General features: G+C 31.0%; 1 protein-coding gene across 3 annotated transcripts; it reads right to left on the bottom strand.

The window, feature by feature from the left end:
* Positions 1–2,184: 2,184 nt before the first annotated feature.
* On the bottom strand, positions 2,185–15,978 carry LOC124540728 (thioredoxin-2). Of its 3 annotated transcripts, none has more exons than XM_047118411.1 (3): positions 15,785–15,978; positions 5,644–5,821; positions 2,185–2,974 (listed from the first exon to the last, which is right to left on the bottom strand). In XM_047118411.1, exons 2-3 carry the CDS (start codon positions 5,812–5,814, stop codon positions 2,825–2,827), a joined length of 321 nt encoding a protein of 106 aa, XP_046974367.1. In that variant the 5' UTR covers positions 5,815–5,821; positions 15,785–15,978; the 3' UTR covers positions 2,185–2,824. The 3 variants fall into 3 exon arrangements, with proteins under 3 accessions (XP_046974367.1, XP_046974369.1, XP_046974366.1); XM_047118413.1 differs by lacking the exon at positions 15,785–15,978 and adding an exon at positions 11,206–11,386; XM_047118410.1 differs by lacking the exon at positions 15,785–15,978 and adding an exon at positions 6,681–6,884.
* Positions 15,979–16,400: the final 422 nt, after the last annotated feature.

Raw genomic sequence — 16,400 nt, 5'->3', positions numbered from 1 at the left:
ATATCCCGAGAACTTACGAATCACTTCCTCATTGGAAACATGTTTTAAATATTGACGATCACACGTAAGAATATACATATGTAACTCCTTCACGGTTAAGTACATCAGTGTCTATAATTACAGGACTGTTCATAAGTTGTGATGAAACTACGAATAATTCAACCTCTAAAGTAGCTTCATCAAACTCAATCGGTAAAGTGACATACTGAGTAGTTTCTAGTTCTTGTCCTCCTGTGCCTCTTAAAACACGAAAACATGGTTTCCAAACACAATCAAAATGTTTCAGTAAAGACAAGGATATCAAAGAAATAATAGAACCGCTGTCAATTAAAATGTCAACTGGCACGCCACATATAACTGCTACTACCACATCACAATCGCGTATATCTCTTTTTTCCTTACAAAAGTTAACATTGTCCCTATTTCGTGTTTCTGACTTCAATTTAACAAAGCAGGTATCAACGCGATGACCAGACCTCTTGCAAAACCTTGTTGACCTGACCGACCCACTTTGGCTTTCTTTTTACGAAAAATATGTCTATGTCCTGCATGGTCACAAGTAAAACATCTACCATCAACAAATTGACGTTTCCTATTACTAGTGTTATCATTATTAATTTTAGCAAAATCGTTTCTATTATGCGACCCGGAAGCTACCACATTGCTTCTAGTGAAATATATAGAAAATAATTCTACCAAATCATTGGGCATTAATTTAGCGTTAGTCGCGGCAACGCGTAACTGTGGATCTCTTACCACGAATAATTATTGCAGAAATTAATTCATAACTTAATCCTTTCACTACCCTGTGACGAAGACGAATGAACGACGTGCATAATCCGCATAAGTAAGATAATTATTTGAATCCGTATTCATGACATCAAATAAAATATTTGCAACATCGGGTTTTTTAGGAAATACTGGCTTCAATTCTCTCTTAAAATTACTCCAACTACGATCTGTTATAACCCACTCATTAAGCCATAATCTAGCATCACCTTTAAGACAATTTCCTATACGAGGGAGGCATTCATTATCATTCCATTTATTAATTGCTATCGCGCGATCTACTTCACCGCACCAAACATCGATGTCATGAACACTGGGATCAAAATTTGAAATATAAAATGAATGATTTACCAAAGTATTTATAGAGCGAAATGCATCTACAAAGCGCTCAGTGGTAGTGGTTTCTGCATCAGTGATAGCACTCATAGAATACGTCCTCGACGAAGACCCAGCGTCTGCCCCTTCCACATCCTTTGTCATCCGCGGCGTTTGTGTACTGTGTAGGTCCAAGAGTACCTGTGAAGTCACGGCTTCCGACGTTGGCAACGGTTGCACATTATTACCTTCTAATACATTTAGACGTTCAAGAATTTAATCCGTTTGACGTCTAACATTGCTGGATGACTTGTCACAATGTCGGCCATGTCGGCTTCGTCCTTTTTCTCGACTATGTCTTTCACGTTTTCGGTCTGACATTACAAATAAATTACCACTACTAACAACGTTAATACAACATAAAATCTGAAATCATAAATTCAAAGTAATCATCGGGTCTTTAAAGAAAATAAATTTTGAAACATTAAAATCAAAAAAAAATATTTGAACAATCATATTCATTAAAAAATAGAAGAAAATGTCAGAAGGCGAGTCGGATAGGACATCAGCCCTATCCCACTTCTGATATAATCTACTATTGACAAAAATACTATTAACAAACAAATACAATTATATTTAATAAAAATAACAACAACATAAAACAATACTTTAAACATGCAACTCAAATCAATCTTTTTATCCTCTGTCTCAACTAATATGGCTGTCGCCTGCCCGCTTGTCAGATATCTTCCGTAACGTTTCGTCGTATGTCCGGTGACGTCACTTCATTTTCGTTCAACACTAGAATTATTTCGAGGTAAGATTAGGCGCTCATTGCAATTACAAATGAACTATAATTTTAACTGTGGATTTGTTAATCGTTAATGACGTTTTATATGAATTTTGAATAAAAATTATAGAAGATATAAATAGTTCAGTTTTGTTGTATCAGAAATTAAGATAAATTAATCAAGAACTATGCAAATAGCATGGAATATTTAAAGCTAAAGTTGTTTTTTCTAACTTATTCAAGGTAAAGAGTTTTACTATTTTTGTATAGGTTACAAATAAAAAACAAAATTAAATAAGACATTTCATTGTAGTAACAATACTTTGTAACATATATATAATAATGCAATACAGACAAAATTAATACATTTACGGGCATGTACGCGTTGTAAAACTTGTGCAAAATGCAAACTACGTGCTCGCTTACAAAACGATGTTTCGATAAGACACTTTACGGCCGATACAAAAATATTTCAATACTTGTTATATTCGTTAATTTAATGTTTATTCTTTGCATACAAAGTTTAAAATATAAATACTAGAGCAACAAAATGAAAAAAAAAAACATCTTATTTTTATCAAGTACATTAGCAAATAGGTATTACATTGAAATTACTATATATAGCTGTTTCTTTAATTATTTTAAAATATATGTGTATCCAGTATGTGATGAAAATACCATGTTAGTCAAGATATTAGTAGACGGATCAAATTAGAGATATAAATGCATTTGACATTGTCTCAGCCCAGAATAGAGTTAATTAAAAAAAAAAAATAACTACCAATGAAAACTTAAAACATTTTTAATCTGTAACGAAAGTGACATCCACTATATAAAAAGCTCTTTTATTAATGTTATAAATAATGCAAGTTTTATGTGTCCGCCTGCGGCTTAAGGCAGCGTACACGCCGCTGTGTAACATTAATATTTTTACTTCAGTTTAAGGATAGTGTTCTTTAGCTTGTCGATGTTAGCGCCTGAGAATTCCTCTAGCTTCTGGGAACTCTTGACGAAGACGAAAGTGGGCATGGCGTTGATGTTGTATTCAGCTGCGACGTCTTCGCACTGGTCTACGTCAATCTGGAAATTAAATTATCTAATATAAATATACATTTATGGTTATAATTATTTATTAATATAATAAATGTAAAAGTAACTGTACGTCTGTCTATCGCTTTTTCACGACCAAACCGCTGAAGCGAATTTAATGAAATTTGGTACGAAGTAAACTTGAACTCCAAAAAAGTAGATGGGCTACTTTTTTGCCGGACACATGACAACCAACACCCTAAAAGCTGAGGGCAACAACTAGTACCATATATATACACTATTTAATACTCAATTGTATACATAACTAAGATTACTAAATATTTTATACAATTTTCTTGATATATTGCATAATAATTATTATTAATTACGTTTTTACCTTTAGCCTTCATTCGTGAAAAAAAATACCCAACCATTATTGTAGGTAAGGGAAGCATAATTATTGGTATTCTAGGACAAGTCCTGTTTTCGTTTCGTTATTATGTAAAATTATAGTAACTGATACCGGTTCTTACTGTTTGTCGATTGTTAGGATGATTAAAAATTATATGATAGAGATTTTTTTTTTCGAAAAGGACTTAACATTCTCACACACTTGTTACAAGTGCTTAAGCATTTCTAGCTATAATAAAAACATCCAAAAATATGAATTTTCCGAATAACCAATGAACCTTTATACAGGAAATGTTTTATTTTTCTATGTAATTTGATTTTTTCATCTATAAAATAAAAACAAGTTTTCATTTTAGTTAAAATAAATACAAAAAGGTTTACTCGTATCCTCGTGATCGAATAATCTATTTTAGCTATATCTGATATGTTTTATGGCACTTCCTAGATAAGAAGCCATATTACCATCACTAATATTGGACAATGAGTAATAGAACAAATGCATTCGAGTATTAAATATCAAGTACTTTTATCGGTTTATCTGTAAATACTTATTGACTATCGTTTATAGAGTATGCATATAAATGCGCCTCTTATTCAGTACAATGATAATTATAAAGTCACTTAGATTGCCTCTGCTCTAGATGTTACCTTATAAGGTAAAAATACAGAATTCCTGGTCAGTAATAACTTGTATGTTTTTTCAATAGTCTTACTGATGTTTTGGACTTAGTTGTTTGGATTAGTATGCTGTGGTAAACTAGCAAAGCAGTTCTATAAAATTATATTGTTGAGTCAGATCAGCCATCCTTAGAAAAATAATGAATTGACACAATACGCCAAAATCACATTTTCAATAAGATTTCAACTTGTCGCACAAAATAAAAAAAAAGCTCAATTGATATTGGCAATAGCCAAGAATAGATTTTAACACGATCATCTGACTCTGTGATAGAATTAGAAAATACTTGTCTATCTAGATATGTGAAAATACTGAGGTTTTTATATTTAACTTGGACTGTATCCAATGTATTACATAATTTTTGAAAATAATATAATTGCGAGAGCCATTTCTTTAAAGCGTAAACGTTTGGGTTTTGAAAAGTGACCAACGTGAAATGTGATGATCTTAACACAAAATGACATCGAACATGGTTATTCTAACGAAAGCAAGCACTCTCAAAGAAGTCTCACTGTCAAATATGCTTATGATTGTATCAAAGCATTTGTCAATGAGACTTCTACAAATATTGAAAGGAATACTAATTTAACGTAGCATTTTTCATGATAGTGTACAATGAATGTAGAAAAACAAATTAAATATATTTTTGCTTTGACTTGTCTTTATTTGTTTTTTTTTTTTTTTTAAATGAGTCCTAGCGTAATAGGCGATGGAAGACGTTGAATACTATGAGTGAAAATATAATTCTCTCACAACTTATTTAGACGAAAAAACGAATACATCGAGTTAATATTGAATAATAAATAAGTGATAACTGTAAAATTGCATCAGAGTGATGACTTTAATACGTTCTGAGGATTTTTTTTCTCTGACTCAACATTTCTCGCTGAACTGGGAAAGTAGTCGACAGATTGGAATAATATTATTCGAATAACATTACTAAATTAGTTCTACTCATATCCAATATGGCTCTGCTTCAACAATTTAGGTCAGCGTTATTTAAACTAACACTCTCAATCAGCCCTGCAATTTAAACAATAGGCTACGTTCAACGTATGTAATAATTACATGGTTACCTAAACTATAAATACCAACATATAAATCGATGAGGCAGCAGAAAATAAGAATGAATATATTTGAAATGTTTTGTTAGAATGGAGTAGCGTAACTAGCTACAGGATAATTGACTCTTTATAAGATTTTAAATCTAAGCGTCTCGTGAACAGGACATTCGTAGATAATGTCGAAATATCGAGCTCCACCGAACAAAAATAAAAAAACATGGTAAATATCCCGAAATTAAAATTAATAATTGATTTCTTATCCGATATTATTTGATTGCATATATAGGGGTCATATTAGAAACATTTATAACGCGATTCAGATTTGCTAGGCGTATCTAGTTAAAAAAAAAAAACTTATAGATACCAAGCCTTAATTGGAGACTGTCAAAGTACAATTTGTATTGCAAAAATATGTATATATATGCCTATATTTTTTATGAAAGTATTTTTGTTTTGACTTCGAATTAACTTAGCGATATAGATGCGCTAATTTCATATTATTTTACGCAAACAAAATATAATAAAATAGGTCATATCTCATAAAATAAGCTGAGAATAATTCATACCTTAAGTACAACAATGGAGTCTGCCATTTCATTGGCAAGCTCCTCTAGTTTGGGACCGATCATCTTGCAGGGTCCACACCAGGTCGCCATGAAATCGATGACCACGAGTTTCTCACCGGCTTCAGACAGCCTGGTCTTGAGGTCGTCGGCGTCTTTGATGTGAATGGCCATTTTGTGACTGGAATAAGAGAAACAGGTTTATTATTAAGACCATACGTATTCGATTACACTACACATGTAGGTCGGTCGTGTAAGATTGTTATGGATTTACCGCAAAAAGGTAACAATTTCATAGTGTAACTAGAATACAGTTAGATACTTAGGGTGTATTTTTTAACACGTCAATTCTATCATTCATATTATTATCAACAAATTATTGTGTTAAGTACTAAAACAAGCAATTTTAAATAATATGTACTTTTTTTTAAATATATACGTGGTTTGTTTGTGGACCGATAAAAAATATAAGAAGTTGTCTTCTTTGACTGGTGTAACTGTATTTGACCTATCATTACTCTCAATTGATACACCCAATAATTACTCATATAAACCCATACATATTATCATAAAACTAATACTTAATTAACCATAGATTTAAAAAAAAGACATATATATCCGTATAGAATATAGAAATTGAATTGTAATGATATTAAATGAAATATATTCATATGTTTATGCGCTGATTTCAAATTTCATGATTTACAGGGAAGGTAAAATAGATTTTTATTGAAATAGACCAATGAAATTAGGTTGATGTCTAATTTAACAATAACAATGATATATAAGCAATTCATTTCGGATGGAATCGAATGGATATTTTTTAAAATATAAAAAAAAAACACTTAGGACAAGTCCGATAAATTTTCAAATCATGGTCATTCTAGTTTTAAAAAATACAAGTAATCAAATAATTCATTTTAACAATTTTAAAAGGTCACATTTATTATAACTACAACAGTACGTAATGTGATAATTCATTGAGCAATAATTTGATATTTCACGGTCAGAACACAAATACAAGGTCACGGTACACTTACCTATTTAAACCGTAAACAATTGCAACTACAAATTATCACAATACAATACAATCCACAAAGCGTGATAGTATTACGTATCTCAAGAATATCGTTTGCACACTAACACCTTATCGAAATCAACGAGTCTTAACTCTGTGAGGTAAAGCAATAAACTAAACTCAACACGATACAAAATAGCAGAAAACAACTCTTTTGTTAACGGTACAAACGGAATGATTAATACGTAAGAATTATGACGTCACAATTTAAAATATTCATGATGACTAGATAAGTTATCGAGGGTAGGGTTAGCATTTGTAATATTTTTTCACTATACGATTTGATGATTACATATTATGTATGAGTAAATTTTCTTTTATATGTTTTAAACCGATCTGGGCCATATAAACTGTTTTTTAAAGTCCATATTTGCATGAAACGTCGATGGGCGATAGTGATTGCCAGTCGTAATTGTCAAGTGATTCATTAATCAGCATATTCCAGCATTTATTTGGAGCTTATGCCAGGAATCTTCCTTAATTTTTATATGTCTGATGTTTGCGATGTGAATTGTGGTGCAAATTTGATGACATAATGTTGCGACATCCAACAATACACTAAAAAGTCACTCTTAAGTCAATGGGTAATAAGGACAACTTTACAAAGACAAGCAGTCAGTGGTCGATTGTAATGCGAATTTAAATACATTCCCGGAAAAAATCCCTTGTAATATACAAGGAAGTGCATATCAAAATATACTAAAAAAAGGTGAAAAGGTCACGTGTTTTGAGCGTTGATGATGAAATAGGCGGGTTTTTATCCCAACGCATGAGTCATTTATTTATGAGTTCTTGGACTAATTTCAGTTTATAAAGAACCCTCGCGCAGTCATCACGTATTGGTTCTATTTACCCCGACTACCTTCTCATGGCTGACTCAAAAGACTCCCTGCAGGAGCAAATGCAACAAGTGGAGCAGCATCGCCTAGATGCGAAGCGTCGGAAAGAAGAGGAGCGCCGGCGAGATGATCTTCGCCGGCAGGAAGAGAAACTGCAGGAATGTGCCGCCAGATGTCGCAAACAGGAAGAGGAAGCTGAGAAACAATTGAAAGCAGCCATGGAACATGCCGCCGAAGCTCGAAGAGGAGCGGAGTGGGTTCAAGCAGCGGCTGTGTTTGCTATCGTGGCCGCAGCTGCGAGGGCGATCCTAAGAAAATAAGTGTTGGACTTCTTCCACCATCCACATGTGATTCGCACTAAGTATGGTCTCTTAATACTGTATAAGAGCCTTATCCCCTCCATTATTATTTACTATAGAGAAGAAGGCAGTAGGGCACAACTATTAGCTCGGCTTGAGTCCTTCAATAGATATCTTGATGCTTTCTCTGGTTTCCCATTAGATTTTTTTAAATCAAATCAAAATTTATTCATGTATCCATTTGTTTAACCTGTATTTCTGCTAACTATTATTCTTGGTTATTTTACTGTTTTGCGGTTATTGTGGTTGATAGATGGTGTATGAATTTTGAATATCTATACAACTTTGTCAAATGCATACCGTTGATTCGTAGGGTTTTGGATGGACATAAATATATCTCTCTCTCTGGCTCTCCAAATACAGACAGTTCATAATAACGTTCACTGTGCTAAGGTTTCTGGTACAAGAACATAGCACATCACATTTTTTAGAATCAAGGACATAGAAGATTCATGAGTGCAGATGTGAAGTGTATGCGTGATTTTTTTATTTATTTTTTTTACAATTTCATGTTCCATTCCTTGATATAGTCGAACGACGCAAAACTGGGTAAATTCACACAGGAAAAAGTTTTGCGAAGTGACCTGAAGTGATGGCATTTATATGTTCTTCATCGTTAATGACGTAATCAACGGTATTTTTAATAGCTTCCCGTAATAAATTTATTAATTTTCTTATCAGTAAATGTAGGCATCATTTTAAACGGGATGTGGTTATGTATACAAACAGTGAAGCAGTCGCCTACATACCCTCGTAAATGTCACTTGCCAGGTTCCGTATTGATCATGACTGCTCTATGCTCTTCTTTATGTCAATCAATATTTTCCTTGTAATTATTGCATAATTTATCCAAAACGGCATCTTTATATACTTTTTCTTAAAATTTTGTGTGCGAACACTAATTGTGGTCAACTAGTCAGTTTGCATTTATCTCGCGAATAAGTATCTACATAAATATAAAATGATGAGATATAAGAATAATCATTTGTGTTAGACAGTATCTTTGCAACTCTAAATGTATCTATAATATTAAAATGGTATGAAATATCTTTGTATTTCAAATGTAAAACAGACAAAATAGGTGTGCAAACAAGCTTGCAGACTAGTTTTTAATGTATTATTTTTAAAAATGTGTTTTTTTATTTCCCGAGTTTTATATTAACATCATGAATGACGATTCAAAGTATTTTTAAAATAGTTTTGAATAAAGTATAATAAATATTTCATTAATCAATTCACGTAATAAACCATGCAAATAATTTATTTCATATCATATAACTAAGATTAGAATATTTAGAATACAAATTATATAATTTCAAATCATTACAAATTTTAAACTGCTTTTTTGTATTATCATTGAATTTCAAATTGCCGTACACATTTTGATAAGAATCTAGAAAACGCAAATTTCTAGTAGGTAGAAAGTGAACTACATTCGAAATTCCTAATAGGATATTTTTGAATTATGTGTACTTATTTATGTGTGTTTGATAAACTATCAACTACCTAGTTGTAAGATGTCGTGACACCTAAGTTTGAAAATAAAGGTTTTCTTTGTGAAAATATTTTTTCATGTCTAATGTGTTTTAATGGTTTAACTAATTTATATACTGTCCAAACTGTTATGCACGATAAAAAATTGTGTCGATTTCCATTTAATTTTATCTTTATTATGAATTCTTAGAAACATAACTAAATCAACATCTGTGTACTCAAATATTAATAATTTATATCCGTTAGATATCATTTATTTTTGCAAAAGTTTGCTAGCTAGTTTTAATAGATACATAATAAATTATGTAGAATTCGATCTACATAATTTATCTTGAATCATAATTAAATTTTTAATCATCTTTGAATTAAACAAATTATTGTATTAAGTACTAAAACAATCAATTTTAAATAATCATTAAAAACCAAACCATATTGATAACGACCTAAATTGAATTTGGCTGTAAAACTTATATAATTTACATTCGTTTAAAAAAAAGAGATAGTTCCAACGATTTTTTTATGTATATAAACTGTACTGTTATCGCGACACCTAATAAAATTTATTATCAGCACTGTGGTTTGTTTGCGGACCGATAAAACAACCTATAACAAGTTGTTTCACTCGACTGGTGTAAGTGTATTTGACGTATCAATACACTCAATTGAAACACCGCAAAAACTCTTATAATATAAATCCATACATATTATACAAAATATGACATACTTAACTGTTAATTTAACTACATACACAATGTGGCTGTCCAGTTGAGACTAAAAATGTAGAGCGTTCTAAGACTAAACATAAAAAAATTAAATAAATACATCAATTAACTAGGCGACAGAACATTTTTTCACTTCATTAATTTACAACTTGCTATAACATTATCGAAGATATAGTTACATAGGCACATACTAACAGGTCAGTAACTTATAACCAAAATGGGTCAAACGTTGCCGTTCCGAACAATTCATTCACGAAATGATTAACCTAAAGTAATGGCGGCTGGAGTCAAAGGGGACTGCGTGTGTGCGGTGCGCGGTGCAGTGCGGGGAGAGGTGGGCAATAGCGGCAGAGCTAGCGTTGTGGTACCCATATCAACACTCACTCTGTCACTCAGCGTTGCCGTTCACAGGTTATTGAACTCAAAAATATCAAAATATCAGTTGGCTTTTACAAGCACTTTGAATTTTGAATCGCCTTTTCTAACCACCATACCAAACATTACTAATTTTACTAATGGTTAATGTATTTTAATTAATTTTCGTGAGTATTGTTTTGTTCTAAAATGACACTTTTTTAATATTCGTTCATTTGTTTTATTCGGTAATTTTATCAGCCTGACAGCGTTAGCGAGTATTAATCGTCGTTTCCATTAATGTGATGACGTCAGCGCACTCTATATAAATTGTAAATGAGTTTTTGAATCTATATATATGTAATATACGATAATTTCGTATTTCATGACTTACAGGGAAGGTAAAATTGATTTTTAATAAAAAAGCCCAATTAAGCTGATGACTTAATTAACATTAATAATGAAACGTAAGAAATATTTTATGTAACAGTAAAATATTAAATTTAATAAAGAAATAAAATAATATATATCACTTTGGACAAGTCCGACAAATTTCCCAATCACGGTCACCCTAGTCAAAAAAATGTTACAAGTAATCAAATAACACATTTAAGCTAATTTAATATTATAACTACAATAGTACGCAATGTTATAACTCATTGAGCAATAATTTGATATTTCACGGTCAGAACACAAACGCAAGGTCACGGTACACTTACCTATTTAAACCGTAAACAATTGCAACTACAAATTATCACAATACAATGCAATCCACAAAGCGCGACAGTACTACGTATATCGAGAATATCGTTCGCACACTAACACCTTATCGAAATCAGCGAGTCTTAACGCTGTGAGGTAAAGCAATAAACTAAACTCAACACGAGACGAGATAGGAGGAAACAATTATTTTCTTAATGGTACACACCGAATGATTAACACATAATAATTATGACGTCACAATTTAAAATATTCGTGATGACGTGATAAATGAGTACATGTAGGGTTGGCAAATGGTAATTAGTTACTATGTCATTTTCTTGAAGACCGGTCTGGGCTAAATAAAATACATGTGCTGTTATTTAATCAAGTATTGGTTGGTTCTATTTGTTACGTTAAACTAGCAAGTAGTAACTACAGGCACAAGGGACATAGCATCTTAGTTCCCAAGGTTGGTGGCGCATTGACGATGTAAGGAACAGTTAATATTTCTTACAGCGTTATTGTCTATGGGTGATGGTGACCAATTACCATCAGATGGCCCATATGCTCGTCCGCCAACCTATTCCTTAAAAAAAACAAACGTTTGCCTGGTGACCGAGTACACCGCAAGTACAGACACAAGGACGAGAGATCGTTTAGTTCGCCGCATTGACGGCGTGTGGAATTGTTCTTAAGTACGATTCACATCAAGACGCGGTATCGCATGGTGAAGAAAATTGAAGTGTACTACACAATGTTTAAAGTTCAAATTTGCATGTAACGTCTATGGGCGATAGTGATTGTCAGTCGTAATTGTCAAGTGATTCATCATTTAAGCGTATTCTTATTTCAAATTCATTATAAAAAATAACCGGTTTCTCCTTGTAAAATACGTTTTCAAAGTATTCTATACTTCATACTAATATTATAAGCACGAAACTAACTATGTCTGTTACCTTTGTTCTTTACTGAATCGATTTCGTCATATAAATCCTTTCAATGGTTTATTAGGTATGTTAATTTGGTATGGAGAGACCCGGGATAGAAAGTAGTCTTTAGTTTTCTAATTCACTCGAGAATGTACTGTATAAGTAGACTTTTATGAAGAAATGTATACAACTTTACCAATATGTTTTTGAAGAAGATAAAAATATTGTCTTGACACAATTAATAACGGACTTCAGGCAAAAGAAATAAAAAATCAAAGTACCCCTAGTAGAGCATTGATAATATCAGTGATGACCACATACCATCAGGTGACATATTGGCAGGTCCTATTCTAAGTTTAAAAAAATATATATTTGGGAAAGATCCGGCTAAATCAGATTGGATGGCAGCCCTACTTCAGACTCCTTTTACGTCGTAGATAAAATGACGGGCGATTGTTACTCTCATTAATAAAAACTCGAGATCAGAATGACTAAGGGTTTTACGAATTCCCGGACACTGATTAGTTGAATCAGTATTTGGAACATTTGTATTGCAATTTATTAATAGCAGTATTTCCTGCTTACTAAAATACCTGAATCATATTTATTATTAATAATATATATTACTAACTATATTAATAGGCAAAGACAAAACAGCTTCTTTACATGAAGTTTCCTTTTTTTTGTGTTAAGACATAATTTCATTATTTTATTCTAAACAGCATATTCATAAACGTATTACTAAATTTTTGGAAAAACACTAGTTTTAGTCAATGGGTCAGTTTGTATAGTTGACCGCACTTATCTGACAGATAAGAATGATAACTTTTGTTTTCGATAGTATGTAAACATAAACATCACCCAATGTGAAAGTTACACGAAATACCTTTGTATAATATTTCAAATATAAAATGAGTAACGGAGATGGTAGCTTTACCTCCTCTGTTATTCATTTTATATATCGTTTATTGGTTTTATAGTTTCTGTGTGTAAAAATGTGATTTTTTATTTCCTGCTCGGTAGCTTTACATTAACATCATGGAATGACGATTCAAAGTAATTTTAAAAACATTTTGAATGAAGTATAATATTTGATTAATTTATTTCCATATTAGTTACCAGAAGAATATTTAGAATATAAATTTGAAAATTATAAGGAAACTTGTGTAATAATTGCTAATTTTTGAATTTTAAACGATTATTCATGGCAGTAAACAGAAACACATTTCTATAAGAATCTAGAAAATGCAAGTTCCTCGTAGCTAGAAAGTGAATTCCATTTGAATTTCCTAACAGGTTATATTTAATATTATTCTGTAAGCGGGTTGATAAACTTTCAACTAGTTATTGCTGCTTCTTTTTTAAATACTCAGGATGTCTGTCAATGGACAAAATAGATCCACTATAACAAATACTATCAACCCCTTAAATTGCCAATCAATATGAGAAATAAAAGTGCTGTGACAATTGTTTTGAACATTAAAGCTGGACTGAATATATTAAACAAAGATCAAGGTCAACAGAGAGCGAGAACCTCCAAATTTTATCATATAGAATTCAAAGTTCTTGTTAGAAATAACATTAAATTAATTCCTCAATACATAACTCAAACTTGTTTACAATGAAATTGCAAAAATCATAACGTTCACAATAAAAGATAATATATTGTTTGCAGAATTATGTTTCATACAAACAAAGATATTTAACACATTATTTATTGACTTGTGTAATATTATAACACTTTTTGTCTAGGCACTATTGTTAGTACAACATGTCATGACAAATGAGTGAAAAGATATGCAAATTATGTTATTTGTGTAATAATTAAATGTGTTGTTATGGTTTATCTAATTTATATATATTGTCCAATCAGTAATGTCAGTTTTGACTGCTTTCTTAGACCATAACTGTTGTGGATTCAGTTTAAAATGTGCAATGTTTTTTTTGTTATCTGTCCGATCTTATTTAATTTTCTTCTTTATGTCTTCTTAGTAACATTTTAATATTTTATATATAATATAACAATATTTTCTTAAAACAATATTTGTTATGGGTTATAAATATCGTAACATTCAACAATTGAGTGTATTGGCTTGGCAAATTAATAAATCGAAAATAAATGTTGTATATAAAAGTACTGTGATATCAGCATGTTTGAATAGATGTAAGATGTGATAATCTATTCCATCTATTTATTATCTACAATGTGGGTTTTTACACAATTAACATGACAATTAGATTTTATTTTAAAACTTTCATAAAATGTTAATCGGGGTAAGAATAGGTTCATCTTATCGTCCTTTAGATCTATTTTCATGTTTCTGCTTTACTGATCAAAAATTACATATTGCATGGCAATTATTCAATGTTTAGATCCAAAAGGTACTAAGAGTTTGAGACTTGATAAAGGAATGAATTCGAAAACTGATGAAGGTTTTCTTACACCGACTATACCTGTTAAGGTTAAATAAGTATTTGAAAATTCAAATAAATAAATGTTTTATACTAAAAAGGTAACAGGTAAAAAATACTGACAAACCAGGTATCTTAAGTCAACTGTGAATATTAATTTAAAAAACAGATAATTTATTAAAATATATGACACTCTTAACAGTGAGAGACAATGTTTAAGACCCATTCTTCCACAGCAGCCATTAGCCAGGGAGACAAACTCTATGCTAGATAATAGTGCTCAAGTGTATGCGCTCAACTTTCTATCATTCTCATATAGAATGGGATGTTATGTTATCATCGTAATTATAATATAGAATGTGTTTATGAAAATTATACTTATAAAATGTATCATACCACAATCTGGTGTGTAATCTGAGATACCTTACTATAAACTTAGTACTGCTGAGTCAAATATTGTACAAGAACTACTTACAGGACGAAATTATCATATGTAACAGTTTTTCTATTATCATAATAAATTAAATATGAAATGTTTCATAGAAAAACTTTATTCGTGTTATTACTTTGTTAGTGTGTTTTTATCTGTGATTGAAGAGATTTTACCCCTTTCTTGTAGACACCGCAAATCAAGCTCTACTCCTTAAATATAAATGACATTCCAAGGAAACTAATTCTCATACCATGAAAATTAGTTATTGTTCTTAAGATTCAATTGTATCATATAAACGAATAAAAAAAAACCATTAAAGATTCCGAATGTGAGCATGACTTTATTAATACTTGAGATACTCAGATAAAAAGTGATAATAATTTTAGATCTTCACATCTAAATTCTATATTATTTAACGTGTTTTAAGAGTTCCGCAACTAGATAGGCATAGGTTCTGTAGTTAGACGTCATAATCGTTTATGAGTCACTATAACATATATATGCTTCTATAATATATGCAATTTGAAGTACCTATATTATATATTTCTAATCAATAAAGTGGCTACACCGATCGATGTACTTTATTATTAGTAAAAATTGAATTGATAACTTAGGCAATGAACTATTTAAGCGCAACGCAACAAAAAACATCATTTAAGTAAGCGAGGTAAGTAAAAATCAATGGTAATATCAAAGATTTGTGTCAACAAGGTCACTAATGAGAATGGTTGATTAGAAATCGATTTTTATTTTATTATTTTCTTTATATGATATTACTAAGATTTAAAAGAAAATGATAATAAATATAATTATAACGCTTACCGAATATATAATATTTGACGATGAGATGCTAAAAACCGGCGCGACACGCGGTAATTGACACAATCCACTGAAATTAAATCGCCACAGAATGTGGAGTGGCGTCTGGCGACGAAAAAATAGTCTATTGACTCTATATAGTCTATGGCTATATTTCTAACCAAGACAAAGTATGAAAATTGGAAATTGACCTTTTGTAAATTCTTATTTGCCTCAAATGAAAAAACATATTTGTTTTAAGTTATTTTCTAAGATATAGCAACGGAAACAAACTTACGAATGCATAGAAAATAGTGAATTATTATTCGTTAAAATGTATTAAAAACTCTAACTAAAACTATAAACCGGTTGCGCTTATTAAGCATTTTTTACTTTTTGTTTCCTATGTAAAATTTTACTGTGTGGAATTTGAAAACGTATAGTAGCGACGTAAATTTATTGGTTTCAATTTTTTTTCTTCCTATTATACAAAGTTACATTACTTTTTATAATCTTAATCAAGAAAGATTTTTATCATGTAGTTAGATTACTTGATTAAATTACTGTTTATGTTTTACTTCAATCTCAAAAAGTCTTTATTATATAATTGTAAAAGGTAAACTGCCTTCTTGCATGCCAG

This window comes from Vanessa cardui, chromosome 26 (genome assembly GCF_905220365.1).
Source record: "Vanessa cardui chromosome 26, ilVanCard2.1, whole genome shotgun sequence".
NCBI lineage: Eukaryota > Metazoa > Arthropoda > Insecta > Lepidoptera > Nymphalidae > Vanessa > Vanessa cardui.
Note: the sequence above shows the minus strand (reverse complement) of the source record. Positions and strands in the feature narration are given on the sequence as shown.